The following is a 26,225-nucleotide window of genomic DNA, read 5'->3' as shown; positions in this document are numbered from 1 at the left end:
ATTGACCCTCCTGGTTGTCCGGCCACTTTTGGAGTTAGCGAAAAAATTGTGTGGGAGCTTGCTAGACGGCTGTTTAACAAAGGTCACCATTTGTACGTAGATAATTTCTACACTGGAGTGCAGTTGTTCAAGGAGTTGTTTAGAGTGGACACTGTTGCTTGTGTCACAATCCGTTCTAACTGGGAAGGCTATCCAAGGGAGCTTGTCTGTAAGAAACTTGTGAGGGGACAGTGCAGTGCCTTGCGGAATAATGAGCTGCTAGCTATGAAATTTTCAGACAGGAGGGATGTGTACATGCTATCGACCATCCATGATGAGAATACTTCCCCTGTGGCTGTTTGGGGTCAGGTTGCGGAAGTGTGCAAACCTGCGTGCATTTTGGACTACAATAGGCACATGGGTGGTGTTGATAGAGTAGATCAGAGGTTGGAACCTTACACTGCTCTTCGTAAGTCTTATGTGTGGTATAAAAAGTTGGCCCTACATTTATTTCATTTGGCAACTTTTAATGCCTTTATTGTATACAAGGATTGTTCACCTGAGTCAAGGATGACATTTGTTAAATTTCAGGAGTCGGTGATAGAAACCCTTAATGTGGTGGAACCGGCAAGAGTTCCTAGAGTAGAAGTGGTGGAGGATGTGGCTAGATTGAAAGATCGGCACTTTCCAGATCACATTCCTCCCACTCCCAAAAAAGACTTGCCCACAAAGAAATGTAGAGTATGTGACTGGAGAATAATCCGGAGGGAGAGTCGGATGTACTGCCCCGAATGCCCTTCAAAGCCTGGGCTGTGTGTGCCCAGCTGTTATAGAAGTTACCATACAAAAAAAAACTCCTGGGAAATACTGTGAGCGTAAGCTGTCTGTTTTATATTTTCATATGTTTCACGGTTGGCATCTCTGTCATGTATTTAGTTAGAGCTTTTGTGTTTGTAGTTTTGTGCTTATTTTATAATTAGTGGTTTCTTTGTTGTTTATAAACAAAAAAAAAGTGAAGGCGGTGTGCGTGGGGTGGCGCTTGGCTGGCGGTGTGCGTGGGGTGGCGCTTGGCTGGCAGTGTGCGTGGGGTGGCGCTTGGAAGGCGGTGTGCGTGGGGTGGCGCTTGGAAGGCGGTGTGCTTGGGGTGGCGATTGGCTGGCGGTGTGCGTGGGATGGGGTTTGGAAGGCGGTGTGCGTGGGGTGGGGCTTGGAAGGCAGTGTGCTTGGGGTGGGGCTTGGCTGGCGGTGCCAGCCAAACGCCAGTCCACACTCCCATCAGCTAGTGTTATTCTTGTATCAGGCATGTGGGCGTATGTAAGTGATGGGCCCTTGAGTGGCGCAGTCTGTCGATGCGAGTGTTGTAATGTGCTGGGCCCGTGGCAGGCGGTGTGAATGGTCTTGTGCGTGTCATGTATGAAAGGTGTGTGAATGGACTGTAAAGCGGTTGGTGCCTTGTCGTGGCTTTACAGCTCACGAGCTGTGAGTCATTGGTTCCGTTTTTTGCCATTCAGTTATTAACAGTGCATTTCATTTTTGTGAAATCTCTTGTTAATAAAATTTGATCCACTGAACCATCACTCACCCTCATGCCAAATCCAACCAGTATGTGTGGTAAAAATGACAACCTGCTCAGCTGTAATCAGGCGTCGCAGCACACCTGTGACACGATAGGTGCCTCGGGTGGGAACCTGATGATGAAGCATGCCACCAACTTGGTTGGTGGGTGAGGGGTCTTTTTCACATAACCTAAGTGTGTTTCTTTTCACAACTTTAGTGTTTGGCACATCACGGACGTATGTGCACACATCAAAATGATATATTACAAAAATACCCGTGTTTGGGGGGGGGAGGGCCCACCTATGTTTTTGGTCCTGGGTGCGGCCTTCATCTAGGGAAACCTACAAAACCCAGACATTTTTTTAAACTAGACACCCCAAGGAGTCCAGGGAGGTGTGGCTTGCGTGGCTCCCCCAACATTTTCTTACCCAGACTCCTCTGTAAACCTCAAAATTTGCATAAAAAAGTATATTTTCCTGACTTTTCTTAGTAGGATCACCGCTCCAGCACAAAATTCCTACTCCCCAGTTTTCCCCTCAGTCTCCCAAGTAAAATGACACCTCACTTATGTGGGTCCCCAAAGCAGAGTCCGTCTAAAGATGTATAAAAGAATATGTCCTTATAAACTCGCTGTGCTATCCCCTCTATCTCTACAAGTTTTGGGCCTTATTCTGTTGCAGGCACCTGGCCCACCCACACAACTAAGGTATCATTTTTATCGGGAGACTTGGTGGAAGGAAATTTGTGCCTCCTCTCAGATTCCAGAACTTTCTGCCACACAAATGTGAGGAACATGTTTTTTTTTTAGCCAAATTTTGAGGTTTGCAAAAGATTCTGGATAACAGAACCTGGTCAGAGCCCCACAAGTCACCCCATCTTGGATTCCCCTAGGTCTCTAGTTTTCAAAAATGCACAGGTTTGGTAGGTTTCCCTAGGTGCCGGCTGAGCTAGAGGCCAAAATCTACAGGTAGGCACTTTGCAAAAAACACCTCTGTTTTCTTTCCAAAAAATGGGATGTGTCCTCGTTGCATTTTGGGGCGTTTCCTGTCGCGGGCGACAGGCCTACCCACACAAGTGAGGTATCATTTTTATCGGGAGACTTGGAGGAACATAGATTAGCAAAACACGTGTTATTGCCCCTTGTCTTTCTCTACATTTTTTCCTTCCAAATATAGGAGTGTGTGTAAAAAAAAAACATCTATTTGAGAAATGCCCTGTAATTCACATGCTAGTATGGTCACCCCGGAAATTCAGAGATGTGCAAATAACCACTGCTCCTCAACACCTTATCTTGTGCCCTTTTTGGAAATACAAAGGTTTTCTTGATAGCTATTTTTTACTCTTTATATTTCAGCAAATGAATTGCTGTATACCCTGTATAGAATGAAAACGCACTGCAGGGTGCAGCTCATTTATTGGCTCTGGGTACCTAGGGCTCTTGATGAACCTACAAGCCCTATATATCCCCGCAACCAGGAGGATTCTAGCAGACGTAACGGTATATTGCTTTCGATAATCTGACATTGCAGGAAAAAGTTACAGAGTAAATTGATGTTTTTTTCAACTCAATTTCAATATTTTTCGTTTTCAGATGTTATTTTCTGTAGGAAACCCTTGTAGGATCTACACAATTGACCCCTTGCTGAATTCAGAATTTTGTCTACTTTTCAGAAATGTTTACGTTTCTGGGATCCAGCATTGGTTTCATGCCCATTTCTGTCACTGACTGGAAGGAGGCTGAAATCACACAAAAATTTTAAAAATGGGTTATGTCCCAGTAAAATGCCAACATTGTGTTGAAAAATTGGGTTTTCTGATTCAAGGCTGCCTGTTCCTGAAAGCTGGGAAGCTGCTGAGTTCAGCACCGCAAACCCTTTGTTGATGCCATTTTCAGGGGGAAAACCGCAAGCCTTCTTCTACGAAAATACACAATTTTCACTGTATTTTGGCTAATTTCTTGGCCTCCTTCAGGGGAACCCACAAAGTCTTGGTACCTCTGGAATCCCTAGGATGTTGGAAAAAAAGGATGCAAATTTGGCTTGGTTAGCTTATGTGGACAAAAAGTTATGAGGGCCTAAGCGCAAACTGCCCCAAATAGGCAAAAAAAGGCCTGGCACAGGAGGGGGAAAAGGCCTGGCAGCGAAGGGGTTAAGAGAGGGTAAAGTAAAGAGGAGATGACAGATTGTACCCCTTTGCTGTGTTCGTACACGTATAATGGCCATTGAATATGAAGGGCATCTGGGGTGAAGTATGACCAAAAGAAGGGTGAGGCAGTCAGTTTGGTGGCCTGGCATGGATTGTGACATTGAGGATATAGTGAAGAATTGCTATGTATGTGACAACAGTGATAAGTCCAAGTTGGTGAGGCAACCTCCATTGGTGTGTATGAAATTTCCTGAAAGACTGTGGGGAAAGAGTTGCTATTGATATTTTTTGGACCAGTAGAAAGACTGGGTTATAGAGATAAGTATATTCTCATACTTGCTGATTATCACTCCAAAAGGCTTGTGGTGGAGACAATGGGAGAGATAAATACTGCCAATGTTACTTAGTTTTTGGAGAGAGTTTTCCTTCAGGAGGGAATTCCTAAGATAACAGTATCTGACAAAAGGGAGCAATTCGGATCCAGAGAGATGACAAGTTATCTTAGGAGGATGGGAATCACACATGACAAAGAGCTCTTTACAGACCACAAGCTACAGGGCTGGGTGATAGGGTCAATCGGCTTGTAATGGAGAATGTTCAGTTGTCCATTGCTAGTGGGTTGTCATGGAGGAAGGAATTGAGGAGAATTGTACGGGCACATAGAACAACTCCTCATTCTGCAACAGGAGCACCATTTGTGACTTTAAAGGGGAGAGAACTGGGCAATAAGTATTGTTCTTTATGGCTAAGTGAAAATTATATGGTCTGGGTTGATCAGGAGGAAATGAAAAGGAGAGTTGATCATGTGCAATAGAAGTCTGAAGAAACGTACAACTTGATGAAAGGAGTGAAAAAGTTATTGGTTCAAGGTGATGACTGGGTGGTGGTAGGAAAGAATGGGATGGTTTGCAGGGGCGAAACCAAGTACTTTGATCCAAATCAGGTTAAGGAGGTTAAACTCAATGTAGTAGTGTTAGAAAATGGCATTACATGGAGTACAGGTAATATATGCAAAGCTTACAAACCATCAAAAGTTATTTCAATAGTTTATAGAAGCGGAACGTTATTGACATGTTTATTCTATCTATCAAATTTATTTTTGTAATAGTGTACATTGTTGGTTAAAGTCTTAACGTGTGGTTAAATTCTACCTATGCATGTTCTCAATATTTGTTTGTAATTATTAACCGCTTAGCTGCTGGGCTCCCGCCCCAGTGCGGAGCCCTTTTTATGGCTATTTGGGGTAGTTCACGCTTAGGCCTTCATAACTTTTTGTCCACATAAGCTATCCACACCAAATTTGCATCCTTTTTTTCCAACACCCTAGGGATTCTAAAGGTACCCAGAGTTTGTGGGTTCCCCTGGAGGAGCCCAAGAAATTAGCCAAAATACAGCTAAAAGTTCGTTTTTTTCAAAAAAATTGAAAAAAGGGCTGCCGAAGAAGGCTTGTGGTTTTTCCCCTGAAAATGACACCAACAAAGGGTTTGCAGTGCTAAAATCACCATCTTCACAGCTTTCAGGAACAGGCAGACTCGAATCAGAAAAACTAATTTTTCAACACAATTTTTGCATTTTACTGGAACATACTTCATTTTGACTATTTTTGGTGCTTTCAGCCTCCTTCCGGTTAGTGACAGGAATGGGTGTGAAACCAATACTGGATCCCGGAAAGCGAAGCATTTCCGAAAAGTAGACAAAATTCTGAATTCAGCAAGGGATCATTTGTGTAGATCTTACAAGGTTTCCCTACAGAAAATAACAGCTGAAATAAAAAAAATATTGAAATTGAGCTGAAAAAAACAGCAATTTTTCTCCACGTTTTACTCTAACATTTTCCTGCAATGTCAGATTTTTTAAAGTAATATACTGTTACGTGTGCTGGACTCTTCTGGTTGCAGGGATATATAGGGCTTGTAGGTTCATCAAGAATCCTAGGTACCCAGAGCCAATAAATGAGCTGCACCTTGCAATGGGTTTTCATTCTATACCGGGTATACAGCAATTCATTTGCTGAAGTATAAAGAGTGAAAAATAGGTATCAAGAAAACCTTTGTATTTCCAAAAGGGGCATAAAATAAGGTGTTGAGAAGCGGTGGTTATTTGCACATTTCTGAATTCCGGGGTGCCCATACTAGCATGTGAATTACAGGCCATTTATCAAATAGACGTCTTTTCTACACACTGTCTTACATTTGGAAGGAAAAAATGTAGAGAAAGACAAGGGGTAATAACACTTCTTGTGCTATTCTGTGCTCCCCCAAGTCTCCCGATAAAAATGGTACCTCACTTGCGTGGATAGGCCGAATGCACGCGACAGGAAAGGCAACATGGACACATCACATTTTTACATTGTAATCTGACGTGTTTTTTGCAAAGTGCCTAGCTGTAGATTTTGGCCTCTAGCTCAGCCGGCACCTTGTGAAACCTACCAAACCTGTGCATTTTTTAAAACTAGACACCTAGGGGAATCCAGGATTGGCTGACTTGTGGGGCTCTCACTGGGTTCTGTTACCCAGAATCCTTTGCAAACCTCAAAATTTGACCTAAAAAAATAAAATAAAATAAAAATCCCTCAAATTTCGGTGACAGAAAGTTCTGAAATCTGAGAGGAGCCACAAATTTCCTTCCACCCAGCATTCCCCCAAGTCTCCTGATAAAAATGGTAACTCAGTTGTGTGGGTAGGCCTAGTGCCTGGGACAGGAAATGCCACAAAACACAATGTGGACGCATCACATTTTGCTAAAGAAAACAGAGCTGTTTTTTGCAAGGTGCCTAGCTGTGGATTTTGGCCTCTAGCTCAGCCGGCACCTAGGGAAACCTACCAAACCTGCGCATTTTTGAAAACTAGACACCTAGGGGAATCCAGGATGGGCTGACTTGTGGGGCTCTCACTAAGTTCTGTTACCCAGAATCCTTTGCAAACCTCAAAATGTGGCCCAAAAAAACCACTTTTTCCTCACATTTCTGTGATAGAAAGTTCTGGAATCTGGGAGGAGCCACACATTTCCTTCCACCCAGCATTCCCCCAAGTCTCCTGATAAAAATGGTACCTCACTTGTATGGGTAGGCCTAGTGCCAGCGACAGGAATAGATCAGACAACGGTCAATGTTGGTCCTTACATGAGGCAACTGTTGACCCTAGGGTGATCCATTCCTGACGCAGGCACTAGGTATAGGCACTCAAGTGGGGTAGTGTTTTTATCAGGACAGGTGAGGAATCACTGGGTGGTAGGAATTTTGTGGATCCCAGCATATTCCTGTAGTTTGTGTGACACAAATGCAAGAAAAATAGAGTTTTTATTCAACATTTCAGCTTTGCAGGTATTCTGGGTAAGAAAACTATGGGGAATCCACACAAGTCACACCTCTGTGGACTCCCCTCAGATGTCTAGTTTCCAGAAATGTTTGGGTTTAGTATGTTTCCCTATAGGGCCGCCGAACCCAGGACCAAAAACACAGGTGCCTGCCTTACAAAAACCAGTTTGTTTTGTGATAGATAATTTTGCTGTCTCCACAATACAATTTGGGCAAGGGAATTTGGGGCTGAAGTAAATTGGGGAGCTCCCAAGAGAGCACTCTCTCTCTGTGCTTGACGCCGCATTCACCTGCTCTCTGTGCAACGGGGCAATAGTGAGTTAGCCCAACCCAGACTGTGCTTGCGAAGGGACAGCAGGACTGTCCACATCACCTCCCTCATAATTTACTGGAAGAGGAGTTATCCAATAGGACTCCTCCGCCTGAAAAATCACTCCCAGAGTCTGCACCATTGTCCTATCCCTCAGATGCTGTCTCAGTCTCTGATCCTATGTCAGCCCTGTCCTCTATAACCCGAGTGACGGCGTCAGCAGCAGTCATCCATCAAGATGCCATCTCTGTTATTGGCTAAACTGTTGCTCTAAAACACTAGCCTATGTAGACAGTCACAAAATTGCTGGTGTGTGTGTGTGTGTGTGATAACTGCAAAAGTAGAGGCCACCTTACCTGCGCTTCTTCACTCAATCATCATGTTCTGTCAAGACACTCAAAAACACCTTGTCACATACCATTCGTCACAGTCTTTAGCATCTCCTGCGCCCAGTCCAACAATCATTATTGGTGCTCCAACTCCCATGTCCTCCTCCTCCTCCTCCTCGGATTCCCTCATTACCACCCAGCAAAAGTGCCCTTCATCTCTCCATAGCCGTCCCCCACCCGCACATACATTTTATTTGTATTATAACGCAGGTAATGTCTGACTTTACTAATGTACTCCGCTACTTGCATAAAATACAGATTGCAGGCATATAAACCTTCTGTGGTTCTTTATGACACTAAAACTGCCACTAGGCAAAAGTCTGATCCTTTTGTATCAGAAACATTATCACAAGATTTACTTGACTTTTTTTTATAGTTGCTTAAAAGCTACAGTTGAAATGCGTCAGTTGAAATATGTGCATTGCTTTGAAGACGCAAGCTGCAACTGCAAGACAACTGGTGGCAAATATATATATATATACACACACACACACACAAAATGATTGAAGTAAACTTATATACAGCAACAGTGCCCGGAATCAGGATTTAACTTTGGAGCTAGCAAGGAGATACTTATCTCCTGCGTGTGTACTTACACTGGAAGATAAAGGGACTGACTTCTATTGCGCCTAGTGTTATCTTTATGTAAGGCACTATCCCATCGTACAATATGGTGAGGTGCTGCCTTGTACATGATCCTATTTTGCTAATGTGGCCCTGAATCGGGGTCCGGAGACTGCATATTCACTAAAGTTCATTCAATGAGGCTTGGCGAGCAGGAACTAAATTGCAGGTTTTACTTAAACTGAAAGCACAGAGGCTGTTAAAGACGGGGATCTGAAATGCACGTTTGTCATGAACATCGAGTTGGAGGAAATGTGATACGGAAAGCATATTGTTACTATCAAATAAGAAGATGTTATTTTACATAAGTATGTACATTACGAGCGTGAAGAAATCCTGAAAACTAAAAACAACTTCAAATACATATGACCTTTAATCAGCAAGAAACGAACGTGCAGCAGATAGGAGAAGTGCCTCTATTGCTTGCAGGTGAAAGAACCTTGTGGACTATAAATACCAGAATGCTGCTCGTAAATCATGACGGCAGAAACCACCAGGAAGAAGACAGATTAGTCGAAATGCGTCGTGGTGCTGGATATTAGCCTCATTTGAAATCAAGAGGAATAAATGACAAGTCTATAGCAGTCTCCGGGAGTGCAGCGTCTCTCTTTTTTCTGTGTGTGTGTATGTATATATATATATATATATATATATATATATATATATATATATATATATAAATAAATAAAAGAGAGATCACTTTTATATGTGGGTCTGGTTTTCCTGGGGGGCGATCGCAGCCCACAGGGAAACCACACATGCATTGATAAAAGTGATATCTATATCTATATAGATCTATCTCTATATAGATATATCTATGTAGCTAGGTATATCTACAGATGGATATATATAGATATATCCATGTAGATAGATCTATCTCTCTATATATATATATATATATATTTAGTATTTGGTTTCCTTGGGGGCCGACCCCCCCCTCCCCAAAGTGAAATCCCTGGTGTCTAGTGGTGTTTCCTGGCCCTCTATCCCAGCTGTACTGCGATCGAGGGCCAGGAAACACGTTCAGGAAGGCCTTGTGTGAAAGGGGAGAGTCTCCCTTTTCATACGGGTCTTCCCAAACATAAGGGGAGAGTCTCCCATTTCATACCACGCCTTCCCGAACGTCGGGAAGGCTGTTTGGGGCCGTTTTCCCATCCGAGCAGAAAGCGGCCTTATGGCAGCTTCCTGCTCCGATGGGGAAAACAACACTGTGACATCACAAAGGGGCGGGTGGGGGAGACACGGAAAATCTGCCGTGTCTCGCGGGGGTTTAACAAAAATAAAAAAAAAGAAACTTGGTGCGATTTTTTTTTAACCCCCTCCCTGGTGTAAGCCACTGGTCATGACCCGCATCAGGGAGGTAGTGTGGGCGTCGGCCAGTGGTTGACGCCCGCACCTAATGGGTTAAAGGGGGAAGATGTGTGGAGATGTTAACAATGAAGGTTGCCTAGGTGACATGCATTGGAATGTAGGGTGAAGCAGTTGCTGGAGCGACAGTTGCTGGGAGGAGTGAAGGCTTACTGCTGTTTATGCTGGCGATGTCAACTAAAAAAAAAAAAAAGTTTAAGAAATCCTATAGTTTAGTTGGGATTTCTTACAATTACATTGTGAAACCATGGCTCCCTTTGTTACGTTATGCTAAATTGTTTCAGGAAGCTTCAAACACTGGGGCAAATGTCATAACCACTGCCTGATGGAAAATCCACTTTTCAGTAGACGTCAAAGGTTTATGCTGCTCATTATACATGGCAGGTCACTACAATGGTCAATTTTCTCCTCTTTGGCACACAACTAATCCTGTCAGTAAAAATGTGGCCCTTGCCACTTAACACATGATACAAGACCAACATGTGCACTAGCCAGCCCTGAGCATACTGATTAAGAAAGATTTAAACCACCAATAAAAATACCAATGTTCACTGAAAGAATAAAGAAAAGGGGACATTGCACCAATGTTGTTTTGCTCATCTACGTTTATTCTGTACATTTTCAGGCTCATGCGTAAACTATTACAACAAAACAATGGCTACCTAAAGACAATTACAGTATTCTGTGTTTGCAGTAGAAAGAACAACCAACAGGGAGAACATGGAATTAAAGTATTGAAGGTTCAATGGAGAAATGATTGTCAGGACAACAGCATGAACATGCTTGAGCTCTTCTCAGATACTGACAATCGTACTGCACATTTTATCATGGAGCATATGCACAAAAGGCAGTGCAATATTGTATTTATTCTCAAATACAGGCAAGAGAAAGTAAGAGAAGGACACAGTAGGTAATCACAAAGATCCTCACACGTGTGAACAAAAATGACATTTCTGAGCCACTGTAGATATTAGAATGACCTGAAGTCCCCATCATATTTAGAAAAGCTATTACCCTAAAAGCATTATTTGGCGTATAGAAGTAATTCACAATGTGGATTATTTGAATATAGATCATATACAGACAACCTTCAACACTCTCCTGTTTTCAAGTGAGATATTTTTGAAAATATATATATATATATATGTAAAAAAGAACGTCTTTACCCTGAAAGCGTAACGACCCGTTTTGCTACATTTGTGGTAAAATAAGACTTGCTCAAAGGAAAAACATACAAACTGGCCTATTAACTGCAAGTGCCAGTAGCACCTCTGTGATCCTTGGTTGGTCCCATTGTGTCCTTATCAGCCTTCTGGTGAATCAACACATCACTGGTTTAACTTCCATATACTTTTAAGAGGAAAGCACAATATTATAACAGCTTTGAAGATTCACATACTTCATCAGATTACACCAACACGATGCTGCTCAGTAAAGAACATTCAGAGTAGGGCCACAAGAATTCCCAAAAACAAAATTTTTAAAATATCTCCCGTCCCTGGTACAAAAATAAACAATTTCAGCTCCAAGTTTTAGTACATTCAGTTCAAATTACTTCTTATGACCATATTACCTACATTATGTCCCCCACACTCCCAAAAAATATAGCTGTCTGCTCAAAGGAAAACCACGCACGTGTTGACAAAGAAGATTTTGCCGATAAAATACTCTCAACTGTGGATCAAAGCGTTAGTCACTGGAGTAGGTAGTTCAAGAGTGGCAAAGAGCGTAACCAAACAACCCTCCACATTCAAGCCACCGCAGATGTGGGAGAAATTAGGTTCAGAGCTGCAGGTGAGGCACAAAGTCCACATGAACACAGAGGAGTAATTAAAAAAAAAAAAAAAAAGTGTGTGAGGATGCACAAAATGTAAACATGATGCAGCAGAAGGGGCGACAGAAGCAGAGAGGATAATAGTCGACAGAGAGAGGAACAGGCGGCACCAGTTTCTTAAAACATGCAGTTAGAGTGGGATTCATGAGAATGCAAAGCAAACACATCGATATGGGGCAGAGTAACGGTGTACTTTTGGTGGCCAGATATTGAGAAGAAGCAGCACTCATTCTGAAAAAGAAACTAGCCGCCTCGAAACATTTGACTGTTTTATCTACATAACATCCCCTTCAAAAACAGTTAACAAGGGCTCGGTCACCACAAAAGAGATACCGGCGCACTCATATTGGGGGATGTTTATTGTTTCTAGCGGAATTATTCTAATTGGCACAAGTGACAAGGCTAAAAGCCACCTTTGAGATCAAGCTTGTTAAAGCTTTGAGTATCGCTACCAAGTTTCTACCTCTTCCCACTTCAGGTTTTAGTAAAGTTGTTCTTCCTGGTGTTTCTTTATACCCGTCAGCAAAGAAAAAGGTTTAGATTCAGAGACGTTTGAGACCCTTCTTCTCTTCTTAGGACCGTCAATTAAAAAGACTGACACTCAAAGAAAAAAATCTCCTGCTTCAGATGTGACACGTCTGTATAACATTTAACAGACAAATGTATAACGGTAACATATAATGATCACAAAGATCGGGGGCTTGAACAGGTCACAGTCTGCAAAAACAGAACAAGCGATGCTTTGAATTTGTATTTGAGAAGCATCTGTGTCCCTCACAAACACCATAGGTAATGCCTTTCAAGCTGCATGGGGGATAAAACCCTGGCGACCTCCACTTTAGATAGAAACTAGAGAGAAAGGATATATATTTTTTAATAGATATTCAGGAGGAAGAAAAACATTGCCCAAACACAGATGTACACCAAAAGGTCTAGGCACCCTCCAAAATTTCTCCAGCTCTAATTATGAGTTGAGGTACACCTTAGAAGGCAGAGTTCCTAATTTGGTACTACAACTAACCTCTTGTTGCATAATCCCAGCTATCCAGTTCTGGTTTACACCTGCATTTTCTAGTAACCTCTTTCGTCTTTCTGATCCTCTCATTCTAGATCATCTACCTCATCCTCGCTCTGTTGCTCTGTTTTCCTAGTTGCCTTCTTATTTCCATGTTCTATTCTTCAGTGTCACCTCGATTCACTGTAATTATGTTTCTTAATTCCATGCTTTGGTTTTTGCTCTTGGTTCTCCTGGTCATCTGTTTGCTTTATTTCTGCCCTAATCCTTTGTCTGACGTTCCTGGTGCTGTTCCTCATTCTACTCATATGTTCATTTTACCTGCTTCTTATTTGCCAACGTCTGTTACCTTTTAGATTTTACTGGCTGCTCTGCTCATCTTTCTTGGCCTGTTGTTTGCTCACTCGTCTTCACAAATGCCACAATGTGACCAACTTTGGATTTTTAAATGGTCCACACAGCAGCACACCAAGAGCTGTGTGGTGTCAAATTCTTATTAGCGATTCAGGCTTCTGTTACTACATAGTAAATGTTCACAATAACCGACAGGTGGGGAGATTGCCCTGGTTCTATGAGAAGGTCAGAGGTACAACAAGGACTATCCTAGGTGCTGTTAAGAATTGAAAACTAGCAGCATTTCACCGTAATATTCATAAGGTTCGAGACATTAATTAAAAAAAGAATACGTTCATCTGTGATGAAACATAGAAAAAGAAAAATAGAAACACAACTAATTCAGTCTGATCTGCAACTGTGAAACTGTGCATGTTTTCCTTGCAATGTGAGTTTTTTTCCCCTAAAAAGACAGGGCTCTCGGTTACTGCATTTTCAATACTGGGCCATTGTTTGTGTTCCTGACCTGACCTGGAGAAATAAAACGAACCATGACGACCTGCTGAATCGTACAATGGCTTGGTACATTAACAGTATGTCTCGAATTCTCCGCTGCTGGTTTCAATAGTTGAGGAAACAAGGATGTCATGATCTGAGCAGTTTTTCCTCCTGGGGCTCTGAAGAAGATTTTAGATCGTTGCTGCCCCCGTGTGTCTGACTTATTTGGCGCTAAACAACAGCCCTGGCTTCCGTGACTTGAGGAAAATATATATGCACACAACAAAGAGGCCACGTGGTGAAGGGGGAACGTAGGGAGGTGATGAGCGTGCGGGTGGGTCACTATGATAATGTGTTTCCAATACTACACTGACCACTGCCTTCAATCATTGTGTATGGATGACTGTGGCAGATGGTCCTTGGGTTCATATGCTTTCATCTCCTCCCCCCCACCCAATCAGTTCCCATTGGGTAGCCAGCACATAACCTCTACAGTGGGAACTAGCCACTAGGACATTTAAAGTGAAATTTAAGATTTTAAAATGAAAGGGGAACCTGATAAGCCGGAATGAACATGTGAACTATACAAAGTCAGACCTGTCCAAAAACAATATTTAAATAAGTTAATATTTGTATACATATAGAGTTCCTTTGACCTGGACACATCATCTTTCTATTTTGTTCGAGTTCTCAAGACAGAACATACCTTTGAAAATATTTCTGTCATCTTCTTTAGTAGGCTTGCCTCTAAAGTAGAAAAGTTTTAACTCACTGCCTCATACTACTTTGCATGGTTCGGTGTGAGATATTAGGGCCTCGACAGATTGTTCCCTCTAAACTCATTGAAGATACACCAAATCCATGGATGTTTCCATTTCTTTCTGTTATACACAGGGTTTAATAATTTTCATTATACTAGCTCTAGTATTGCATGTGATGTGTTTTAACAGTCAGAAAAACTATGAACAACAGGAATCCTCTTCTAAATAAAATATCAGAACCCATGGAACCAAAGCATGTTTAAGGTAAGTTTTCCCACCCATGGGGTTTATGAAATAATTTCAAAAGATCATAGGACAGGAGGACACCAGCTCAAAAACAGATTGACAAGAAACACCCCCCCCCCCCTCCCCCCCATCCCAGATCTAGCACTACTTCCTGTGTTGAGGTTTTTCAAAGTGTTTTACTTGAAGAGGATTACTGCAACTGAAAACCTGGTCCATTAAAGTTAGCATCAAAACATTCACAGGACAAAAGTCGAAGTGAAATCTGTGCTTTAACTTTATATCAATATTCCATACCGCACGTACTAAATCCAGGATTTTTCAAGGGCTGTAGATTCTTCAAATGTATTAGGAACAAATGACTCATAGGGTGTCACAAATCAAGACCTTTGTGCAAAATAGATGATGCAGCTGTGCAACACATTCAGCCTGTCCATCCACGACCTGTGTCTGCTCGCAACCTTGAATTAGGATTCAGCACAAGTCCCTGTGGCTTTGGCTGAGTTCAGCAGAGTCACAGCCTCCTCAGGGGGCATCGAGTGGCAGCTGTCACGTGAAGCAGTAGTATCTATGCTCTGTGTTTCGAACTGAGGATGGATGGATACCTGAACAGCAATCTCCTGGCCGTCCTGGTTTAGAGAGCCATCATCTGAGTCGCCAGCTGGGGAGTTGCTACGCTTTAGCTCGGGGTTAATGGTGTATATCGCTCCACCGATGGCTTGGTTCTCCTTCATTGCCTCATTTAATTGGTCGGGGTCATCCACCCGCACAGCTTCGAAAATCTCTTCCACAAAAGCCTTGCAGTTGAGGATGAGTGGGGGTAGAGGAATGCTCTTAGCTAACTCTTCGATGTAGCGGGCAAACTCCATGGTTTTGAACTGTGTAACTTTCGCCAGCTCCAGGGTCTTTGCTGAGGTAATGATAGGAATTCGCTTAGCTATCTCAAAAGCCTTTTGTAGCTTCTCAGCCCCTTCCATTCTGAAGAACTCATTGATGGCCTTCTCTGTCTTACGGAGATGACTGCTCATCATACAAAGGCGAGTGATGTTTAAGATCATGATGATTGTGAAGGTGACCAGGCACACAATCATGTAGTAAATACCCATGTCCCCAGACGTGAAGATAACCCGGAGGGTGACTGTGTACACCGAAGTGCCATTGGGACTTTGTGTCAAGCAAGTGTATCTCCCACGATCGGCAAACGTTATGCTGGTGATGTTGAGAGCTCCGTCCTCTGAAATTAACCACTTTCCATCTAATGACCAAAAGGAAAAAAAAAAAACGTTTTTATATCAAATATATGAGCAGTTCTCTCACTTTAGATTAACTACAATTCCCTTAAAAAGTTATAGTTTATTTGGTGGCAGAGACTGGTGACATGCACTGTACGAAATAAACTTAATTGGATACCATGGAAAGAAATGCAGATCATACATCGAATAATGTAACACTGGAAGGTATAAAAACATAATTTGGATTTTCAACAGACTGTTCTGTTTCAATCAAATCAACATATATAACTCAGACACTTTTGCCGTTATATCTCTTCAGACATAAGTTGTAAAGGCTGTCTACGCCCTTTCAAATGTATTAAACTTGTTATGAAGAATTGCAGTCACGTTTTCCAAAGCATAATGTGGACTATCAAACAGAAGCAGCTTAAATATCTTTCTTAAATCAATGCAACCTTCAGAAGTTGATTTAAATAGGGTTCCCTGAGCTTCACATAGGGACTAATTGTTACGCGAGAAGGATATCAACTTTTGCAATATATTTCGGTGGGGGCTTTAGCAAAAATGGAGAGGAAAAGTGTGAACAACATATAGTAAATGTGGAACGCAGCTCATTTTAATACCTCTCACTCTGGCAAGCCATGGGATTTCCAGCTGCCTCATCTTTACAAGCCTCTGTAAAGTACATCTAGCATGTTATGGACATTGGCTTCATACACATTTTAAACTGTGTTAGGCAGGGACACTTTTGTAGACAATAGGGCCCTTTGGCTAGCTGGAGTCTGGGGAGGGGTGCTTGGCCACAGGCAGGGTTGTAACTCTGGGGTCATGAGGGTAGGTCGTCATCGCAGAGGTGTTGGGAGGAAGTAGTCGAAGAGGGCGTCATGTACCAGTTGAGGTGCGTTTAGTTAGAAGTAGCAGGAGGCTTGCGAAACGTGCCTGGACTGCTATTTGATTGCTGTTTCTGAATATGCCAAAGGCACGAGACTCCCAGGTGCTTATGTATGGGAGCTCTGTTACTCTGCATAGCATTTTGTGAATTCCCTGCCATTACACGGAGAGGTAGGGACAAGACCATAGCATGTGTTGGAAGCCGTCAGAGAACTCTTGACATGGCGGACTGCCGAGGCAGGCCGTGTGGAAGAAGCGGTTAAAGCTGGTGTGGCATGAAATAGGCCCTATGAAGCATAGTGTTTTTTTCACTCTTAAATTGGGCGTTGCACGAGACCTTGTGAGGGAATTTGAGAGCTCTTTTCCGTTGTGCATTATTCACCCAAAGTCCATTTCCGACTTGTCTCTGAGTGATGTGAGTAAGGCCCCTGCGTGCTCCTTTAAAGCCTGTAGTGCCATGTTATAAGGACGCAGCCTATGCCCATAGTTAGTAGGGATTGGATAACGGTATGAGTAGGAGGATCGAAATGGATGATGGACCTTTGGGCGGGGAGAGGCGCAGTTCATGGAACCTTAGGTGTTGGCCCTAGGGGAGGGTGAAGTTGCTAATGAGTTGGTCGATGGTGAGAAGCCATTTTGAAACAAGTCACCAATTGTGGTGAGAAAACAGTAGTGCCAGGGTGTGAGATCTCTGAATGAGCAGGGATCAGGGGTGGGTAGGACGCCCTGTCGAGGGAAAGCGGGTGTAAATGGGACTATGTGCCATGTCAGAGTGAGTGTCTGATGGATGCATTTATATGCAGTTGTCACCTTTCATACCCTAATTATCCCTTATCTTTCATCAATATTTCTCAATACCCTCCACAGATGACGCTTCATTCCTTTTCTCCTTTGGTGGCGATATCCTTCTGTGCATAGAACAAAAGGATTTACTAATTCCAGTCCAAGAATATCTGTAGAAAGTTAAAAAAAAAATCCCCAAATATTACAAGGGTGAATTAGAAGAGTAAAGTAGCCCCGTGGTGCAATTGATTTTTGTTTGCCTTAAGGATGCAAAAGAAGGCCAAAAAAATATTCTAGGCCTTTCTGTGTAGTAGCAGACAGCCTTCGTTTTGTTTCTTTTATTTCTCTTTCACCTTTTTAACAAAAACGTAAATTACATTTTTGGTGCACACTTTGAGCCTCGTCCTCCCTATATCTTTGATTTGTTTTTTCCATTAGTCTTTTACAAGGTATTCTTCTTAACACCGTGAAGTTGTGTTCAAGTAAATTAGCCTTATACTAATTAACTAAAGAAAATCACAATATATATCAGGTACCTTTAGCATTCCTATACTGGATGAGGTAGTTCTAATGTAAACTGCATGTAAGAATCGTTATTTTACTGCATTCGGTTCACAAACTTCTTTTCACACATCAAAGAGGTGGCTCTGATTTACAGATGGTGTCACCATGACATTGCTCACCTCCTTCAGCTTCACGCAGCAGGTGACCCTTAGAGTTGTACCACTGGATATCTTCAAGCCTACTGGTGTTCAGGCTGCACTTGATCCGTGTGCTTGTGCCTTCCTTCGCAATTATGTCATGGTGTGTTGGGGAATCGGCCATCAGCTGTAGGTGGGGACGAGACGCTGAGTGATTGGAAACGGAGAGGGGAATGGCCAGATACGTTCCATTGGTGGGGGGATCTTCCACAGCAATGACAGCAGAGAGACCAGAAAAGGCCAAAAAAGTGAAAATGTAGCACAACAGCTCCATGGAGAGGACACAATTTTTTATGGAGCAGAGAAAGAAGTTTGGGGCCGGGCCTAGGGAGCGCTGGGGAAAATTCACTAAGGCAGGAATATGTTAAATGGTGTCATCAGGTTTCAGAAGAGGAACATCCCATCACCAATGCATCTTGGACGCTTGGCACCTAAAAGAGAGCAAAGAAAACAATACAGCATATCCGTTAGATTTTGCACTTCTATCACAAAATCATCCTAATGAGACGCATAAAACAGAAAGGTTCCAACACATTGGCCCTCATTACAACCCTGGTGGTCGGTGTTAAAGCGGCGGTAACACCACCAACAGGCCGGTGGTAAAAGAAAAAAAAAAATATATATATATATATATATATATATATATATATATATATAAAAAATGGGATTTTGAATATGGTGGTTACCGCCATCCAAAACCGCCACTTTAACACAGTGACCACCAGGGTGGTAACAGCTGCTGGGCTGGAGACTTCGGTCTCTAGCCCGGCGGTCATCACAATCCCTCCCTCTGGATTACAACCCGGCCTACCGCAATGGTTTTCGTGCCAATCTTACTGCCACTATCAGTGCCAGGGAATCCCTTCCCTGACACTGATAGGGGTCTCCCCAGAGTCCTCCCCCACGTTCCCTCTCCTGCCCCCCACACATATACACACCCACACCCATACATACACATGCACACACGCATACCCACCACCACGCACACATACCCACACACCAACATACCTTGTCACACATATGCATTCACAACACTCACAATCACTCATTCAGGCGCGCATTCAACATGACTCACACCCGCATGCACGCATTCCAAAACATACACCCCCCTCTCCGTTCGGAGTACCCAACTTACCTGCTTTCAGGGGGTCCTCCGGCCGGAGACGGTCCACGACGCTGCTGGCGGCAGCGGTATCTGCCGGCAAAACACCGCCAGGTCGTATCATTGCTCATGATACGGTCGGCGGTGTTTTGCCGGCATGGCTGCTGACAGCAGCGCCGCCATGACCGCCAGCGGTGTTCTGCCAGAATTCTGGCAGTATACCGTCGGCGGTCATGAAACACGTGGACGGCTGGTAGCCACGGCAGCGGTATGTTGGTGGCCGTCGCCGTGGAGGTAGGCGGTCAATACCGCCAATGTTGTAATGAGGGCCATTGTGTCCCTCATACTTCTTTCTGAAGGTTCCTGTTGCCATTGTGACAAAATGGATCAATCAGATTATGGGAAAACGAAACATCCAACAGATACAGAAATTACTAAGAATTCATATACAGCTCTCAAGTTTCCCAAGACCATGTTTAAGTAGCTCATCTGAATTTAACTCTACATTCCGGGGATTGTAATCCCGTTGTACAAGCAGGACTAAATGTCCAGGATGTATATGAAAAAGATTGGTACTGGGTGGGGTACACAAGCATGGACTGGGGAAACTTGAAAGTAAACGTGCATCATCTCTGCTGACACAAAAACGCTATCTCGTCCCAGTAGCTTTCTCTTGAAGCACAAATCATTTTTTATCCACACCTCTGGCAGCTCATCACCTGTTCGAACCAAAGTTTGGTCCTAATATTATCTAAAACCTCCCGAAATGTGCGTCTGGCAACTAATCTGTCCCACCATGCTGGGACCAGATTCATTTAAAAAAATATATATATATATATGGACTGGCCCTGCGTTTGCTTTCAAATACGTATCCGCAATTGAAATTTCATGCAACTTTTGTTACCTCAACTCTCGTGCATTCCTAGTGAGGATAACACAGATAGTTTTCAGAATCAGGCGAAACAGTTAATTTGAGCACGCGTAGGTATTTAAAATTCCCTTTATTTGATTCGATTGAAATGCAATCAGAGTGCAGTTGCTAGCTGACGGACTATGCTGTACGCCCCCCAAAACATACTCTTTGTAGTACTCCACAAGTAACACAGGCGTTCACGCTGTGGAGTGAGCACAGGCTAAACATTTGTTGTTATATCATAGGTATTAGGTGACCTCTCTCAGAAATCGGGAGTTATCGGGAGCGAGCTCAAATTCTGAATATTCGATTAGACACTAAGATCGATTCTCGGTCGAGGGAGGTCATTATCCCTAATAAGCAAAACAGACAGGGGTGAAAAGAACACTAGGCACATCACTACAGCCGCTGACATCGAATCGAGCATACCAAGCGGTACCTCTAGCACAGACTGCCTTCCGCAGGTTGACCTGTTCCTGGCCCTTCATGGGTTGATTCTTCCTGTTTTTAACAGCGAGCGGCGTCCAGGTTTGAGGCAGCAAATACGCCTTCTGATCGTAAGGGCCCAGTGAGTGTAGACTTCCGCGGACGAGAGCCACCCGGCCTGTTCTGCGTCACCTACGCGTCGCTTCCTGTAATCGCTTCCTACAAGCTTCCTGTGCTCTGCGTCTCTACCAAGAAGTTTCCTTTATACAACCAGAAGCCACCCGAGCTGTACATAGCGTCACAGGCGCGTCTTATCCTCTGGTCCCTTCAAGCACTATTCACTGTACACTGCCGCCTTTCAGCATCACTTGTGTAGACTCATACTGCTGCCACGAGGAAAGTGAGTATGACATGCCGCCTTCTACGATCCTCACATGTAGTCATAGTGCAGAGGGGCTCCGCGCCCTTTGCTCTCGAGGGGGCGTGACTCCTTTGCCACGTCTCTTCGGGGGTGGTGCTTGACTGTCCTTCAGCACTCACTGCGTAGCGTGGCAGGGATGGGGACTTGGTTGACCCGTAGCAACAGCTGTTCCTCAGGGCAGTGGCGACTGCGCCTTAGGACCCCCAGCCCTGCCAAGAACCACGCATCAGAGGTTAGACTAACGTATTTTAGTGCTGGTGTCCGCACCATCACACTAAAAAGCATTATTTGTGCACATTCTAGCGCTCTTCAACCTCTTAGGTGCTATGGGAGCTCAAGTTGCTTATTAGCGATAGAGCTGACGTACAGCGCTGTGCTTAAAAACCAGCACTGGTCACTGTTGACGCAAACATTTCTAACTCATTTATCTTCTCATAAGATGCATCAGCATCTAGGACCGGGAGAAGTGTAGTGCCTGATATAGACTTTGGCGCTCCTCATTTGGACCCTTCACTACTAGATTGTTAAATTGATGCAATGATGCTGGGACATTCTCATAAGATTGACAGACAAAAAGGCTGTATTCAATGCATTATGAGACAATTTGTAAGTATAGATAAAGTGCCATAAGCAAATTAGCAGCAAGGCATGTGTCATAAATACAAAGAGCTCAGTATAACCCTCAATGAAATGTAGCATGGATTTGTCTTTTAAGAATGGGTATAGGGAATCTAACCTAATGGTTAACCAATCCACACTGTTTTATATAGGACTTTAGACAAAGAGGTTCATATATTTTGTAGAAATATATCATTCTCAGGGCTTGAACTAATCTGAAACATTCTAGAAGAAACATTTTATCATAGAATACAAATATTTTTTCCACTGTGGTGGAAAATAGAGGTTCAACCTTTCTCACAGATATGACTCCACAGTTGAGCTGATACTTCACATAATCTGGGACAGCAAGAACTATCCTTGATTCACAGTGACATGGTAGTTTCTCCGAGAATACTTTCTGTTGTACAAAAGAAACCAGTTAAGTTTATTTAGAATTAGAATCAACAACACTCATCATGGGACTTTTGTGACATTGAGGCAAGGTGGAGGTCAGTGTAGACACAAGCTAGTGTTAGCATAAGCTCAAATTGCAATGCTCTTTTTGTTATCAGAAAATCAATGTTCACAATCCCCCGCTGATGATTTTTAAACATCACGCAAATTCTTTATTGCAGTGCATCATCCATCAATTTTGGATCCTTCTGCTTTATTTCTTCTAGATCCCTCAGGGTGTTGTAAAGCTCTCTTTGCATCTCTTCACCCTTAACATCAAGCCTTTTCCACTTTCTTCTTCTTGTTGCTGACAGATTCTTGTACCCACACCTCATTCGCTTCTGTAATGAAATTCCTTTGCAAAATTTCAAAAAGATGAACACTTATGCAAGTCCAATTAGTATGATAAAACGAGGTGTTAATAGCAACTTAAAAATTCCTCCTCCACCCCTACCTAGCCACCCCCCTATCTTCATAACTCCTCTAGCACTAGAACTGAAAAATTATCCTGTTACTTCCCAGGTGCCTATCGCTTCAAGTTCAGTTAGTTCATGCATTATGTTTGTAATGTTTGTGCTGTAGCTGCAAAGCTAGTTAACTATGCAAGGTATGTGTGCACAGCATTCTTGAACATATATGACCTTGCAAACTCCACCTTCCTTTGCAAGGAGTGAATCCAAAGCAAGGCGATTTTGCATAATCATGGCTCTTATAGCAAGCAGTTCTTTATTAATTACAGTCAGCGCTCCTGCAGTATTAGTTGCAAGTCGATCAACTAGATAGTTTTCTAATATGTGGTTCTCAACCTGTGGTCTGGGATCTGCTAGGAGTCCGCAAAGCCTCCTCAGTGGGTCCGCGACTGCTTAGAAAATTATATTAACAGATTAATCTTGCGTATATACATCAAGTGGCTAATTGTACAATTGAACATTTTAAAATGTACTGTAAATGTCAAGGAATTTTAAAATTGGAGGATAAAAATTAAATTAGTATCCTCAGATTGATTTGCGGTAGAAGTGCAGGTGCATCAAACAGAATATAGTTTGGATGGTGGATGGCTTTAATTATATTTAGAAAAGCTTCAACGGTCTTATTAAAATGCATATATTTTATTGACATTTGTTTTCAAATTAAATAAAACGTGTTATCATTTGTGTATTTGTTTGATTAATGCTTGTTTCTATACGTTTTGTGTATTGTTGTGCGGTTCAAATCATTGGCAGTGCTTAGGCTGTGGTCCCTGGCTTCCAGTAATGACTCATTTGGGTGTCCCTGAATTTCAGTAATGATAAAGTAGGGGTCCACAGATTTCAAAAGGTTGAGAATCACTGCTTTGTATTATTTAAAGCTACACCTATAGAAGGTATAAGTGATCCAAAGATTTCGCTAAGAATCTGCTTAAAGCTCCGCTTACTTCTCCTAATGTATGTCTCAAGTGAATAATCTAACTGATTTGTGTGACAGGTCCTAGGAAAAACTAATGCAGCTTAGCAGCTACTTATCCAATTGGGCATCATTTGGGAATAAGACTATTTCTTTCTGACTTGTAAAATGGCTTTTGGCTCTGCATTACAAATAGAATGGGAAAGAGCACCTCCCCCTCTTATCTGTAATTTGCACATAAATGTATTGATGATTTGTGACCACTGTTACAGTCATAAACCATTGATGAGCAGCTGACACCTGAAAATGGATGGTATCTATTTCACAAAAGAGAAGCTGTCCCTGTGGGACAGCCTCCATTGCCATTGTGAAGGGTGCTTCGACCAACTGACCACAGACCACTATCTGCTCTTACCAATGTCTTCCTAAATGGAAAACTGTTGCATCCCATTAGAACATAGGTGACATCTCCAGTTCTACTCCCATTTTCCTACCCGTCGGTTTGTAAATTGCGCATCTTTTGTTAACGAATACAGATATTCCAAGACTTAATAATTAGCCATATGTGTCAGATCATCATTCTTTGGTTGTATCCGGTTATACACTGACATTGCGTACTGGCAACAAGCAGATTATTTGGCTGAGCATGTGAGCCTAACTACTAAATCATATGCTTCTAGTTTGGTGTCTCCGGAGAAGTGTGCAGGCACACCATTGAGGAATGAGTAAGTGTGCAGATGTACAGGAAAGGTGCTGTAAAGATCAAGCACACGTTGAAGATAGCCTGCTCATCAGTGTAACACGTCATTGCGTACAGAAGAGCAACATGTTGAATACAAGAGCCACCCAAGAGCAGAACAGCATAAGGTGGAGTGTTGTTATGTTACTCAACATAAGTAGCGTGGCCACCCTTTTGAAAACAGCAGCCGCTGACCTTTGAGATTATGCACCCATGATTACCAGGCATGGGTACAGCAGGAGTGGATGTGACCAGTTTCGGCATATCAGCAAGTTTTTCAGGTACTCAAACTATGCTGAAAGGCAATAACCATTGAATGCTAACTCACCAGATCAGAAAAGGATATTTAGCTTTTTAATGTCTATTAGCCCTTTAACTGCTGAGTCTTTTCCAGACTCAGCGCTGAGCCCTTGTTTTCGTGTTTGGAGTACTTTGAGCTTAAGCCTTCATAACCTTTCCCAGTATCTAGACCAAATTTGCATCTTCTTTTCCCACAAGTTGAGGATTCTAAAGAAGGTACCCAGGGTTTGTTAATTCCCCTGGAGTGAACCAAGAAAATAAGCAAAATATAGTAACATTTTAGATTTGTAAGGCCAAAAGAAGGAAAATGTGCTTTGCAAAAATATTTGTCTTGTAAAAAAAGGCATCAGTGAAAAACTTGCTATGCCTAGATCACCATCTTCACAGCTTTCAGGAATAGGCAGAGTTGTAGAAAACAAATACCACATTTTCTTTGTATTTTTCGAAGTGGTAGGTAATTCTTTCCTTCTTTTATTTTTTTAGCAGTTTCTGCCTCATTGCAGTTTGTGGTGAAATTAGGTGTGAAACCCAGGGGTGAACTCAGAAAGCTATACATTTCCTGAAAATAGTTATCATTCCAAATTCAGCACGGGGTCATTTATGTACAATACTCATGGTTTACCTAAAGAAACTAGTTTTTGAAATAAAACAAAATACGGAATATAAGTAGAAAAAAACCTATTCACCTCTATTTCTTTTACCCCGATGGCTGATTTACAAAAGTAACAAACCAATCCATCCATCAGGCCCTTCTGTATCCAGGAATATACAGTGTTGTTGTGTGTCTAAAAACAGGATACTCGAATCCAAAAACTGAGCTGCAGCTCATAATGATATTTCATTTTGTTCCGACCATGGATCAATGCATGCGGTTAAAGGTAATGGATGAATGGAACCTATGATTTTTCAATTGTGCCCTATAGACTTTTCTTAGGGATAGTGGTTATTCGTAAAATTTGGGGTAACCTATTATTTAGAGAGGATTTTGCAAAATCTTGTTACTTTTTGCACACTAGCTTGAATTTGGGACCTCAAAATGGAGAAATAACAAACGTTCTGTTATTCTGTGTTCTCACACTATTTATGAGAAAAAAGTTATTACACTTGTGTGTCGGAGCCTAGTGCCTGCAACAGGAAAGGACTGAAAAAACAAACATAGAGAAAGCAAGTTCTTGCCTTCAAAATTTTGGTGGTCTGGTTGGCTTCAGTATTGGAACCTGGGTTCAACTACATGGTAAAAATTATTAAACCCTGACATTTCTGAAAACTAGGCACCCAGGGGAGTCCAGGGTGGTGTAACTCATGTGAATCCCACTCTTTTTTTCTCACTAAGAATGCCCTGCAAACATCAAATGTAGGCTAAATTCTCATATTTTCCTCAAAGTTCTGTGAGGAAAACTTCTAGAATGTGGGGGGGATCAACAAAACTCCTACCATGTAGTGTTCTCACACTCCTCACAATATAAACGGTACCCCTTTTGTGTAGCTTCGCACTTGATGGTGTGTCAAATCTTTCCTCTCTCATTAAGAAACCACATAATTAAGGCAAAAATAGTTTTACTTAAGAGAATAGTGACAATGATAAGTTGAGTAACATTTTAAGTATTAAATATATTACAGATAGAAAATAGCGTTTGAAATTTGTTTCTGATCCTGGGATAAAAATGTGAAGTAAGATGGACCCTCACCTACATGGCATGAAAAGCTTCCTCATTGGATCCTCCCAGCTAGCAATAGGGATATTCTGTGCTGTCTGGTATTTGTAAAGACTGACAGGTGCTACAAGTGTGTAGAGTTTACATATCAGCTTGTAGACGGGGTTAGAGAGGTGTGAGTTTATAGTATGATCTATATGCTCAGTGATGCGTGCAGTGATTTGTGCGTCACTTCTATTTTATGCCTCTGCCTA

At 42.4% G+C, this 26,225-nt stretch overlaps 2 protein-coding genes across 4 annotated transcripts in view; one reads left to right on the top strand and one right to left on the bottom strand.

The window, feature by feature from the left end:
* Positions 1 to 10,275: 10,275 nt before the first annotated feature.
* Positions 10,276 to 20,604, bottom strand: MFAP3 (microfibril associated protein 3). 2 transcript variants are annotated; one of them, XM_069199607.1, is made up of 3 exons: positions 20,434 to 20,604; positions 17,962 to 18,410; positions 10,276 to 15,627 (listed from the first exon to the last, which is right to left on the bottom strand). In XM_069199607.1, exons 2-3 carry the CDS (start codon positions 18,251 to 18,253, stop codon positions 14,840 to 14,842), a joined length of 1,080 nt encoding a protein of 359 aa, XP_069055708.1. In that variant the 5' UTR covers positions 18,254 to 18,410; positions 20,434 to 20,604; the 3' UTR covers positions 10,276 to 14,839. The 2 variants fall into 2 exon arrangements, with proteins under 2 accessions (XP_069055708.1, XP_069055709.1); XM_069199608.1 differs by having other exon boundaries at positions 20,424 to 20,600.
* Positions 20,584 to 26,225, top strand: part of FAM114A2 (family with sequence similarity 114 member A2) — a 181,221-nt gene continuing 175,579 nt past the window's right edge. Inside the window, exon 1 of one of the 2 annotated variants that reach the window (XM_069199606.1) lies at positions 20,584 to 20,820. The gene's annotated coding sequence lies outside the window, so the exon portion shown is untranslated. Of the gene's footprint in view, positions 20,821 to 20,946; positions 21,074 to 26,225 lie in introns of those variants that run through there. The other variant, XM_069199605.1, reaches the window with a different exon arrangement.

Source organism: Pleurodeles waltl, chromosome 7 (assembly GCF_031143425.1).
Source record: "Pleurodeles waltl isolate 20211129_DDA chromosome 7, aPleWal1.hap1.20221129, whole genome shotgun sequence".
Classification (NCBI taxonomy): domain Eukaryota; kingdom Metazoa; phylum Chordata; class Amphibia; order Caudata; family Salamandridae; genus Pleurodeles; species Pleurodeles waltl.
The sequence above is the reverse complement of the archived record's forward strand: the minus strand, read 5'-3'. Positions and strand labels throughout refer to the sequence as shown.

What these genes read in the sequence shown, in the direction of transcription:
- MFAP3 (XM_069199607.1), bottom strand. Translation starts at nt 18,253, where the DNA reads ATGGAGCTGTTGTGCTACATTTTCACTTTTTTGGCCTTTTCTGGTCTC. An exon ending in GCTGCGTGAAGCTGAAGGAG is followed by an intron (nt 15,628 to 17,961) that starts GTGAGCAATGTC and finishes TTTGGTCATTAG; the next exon opens with ATGGAAAGTGGTTAATTTCA.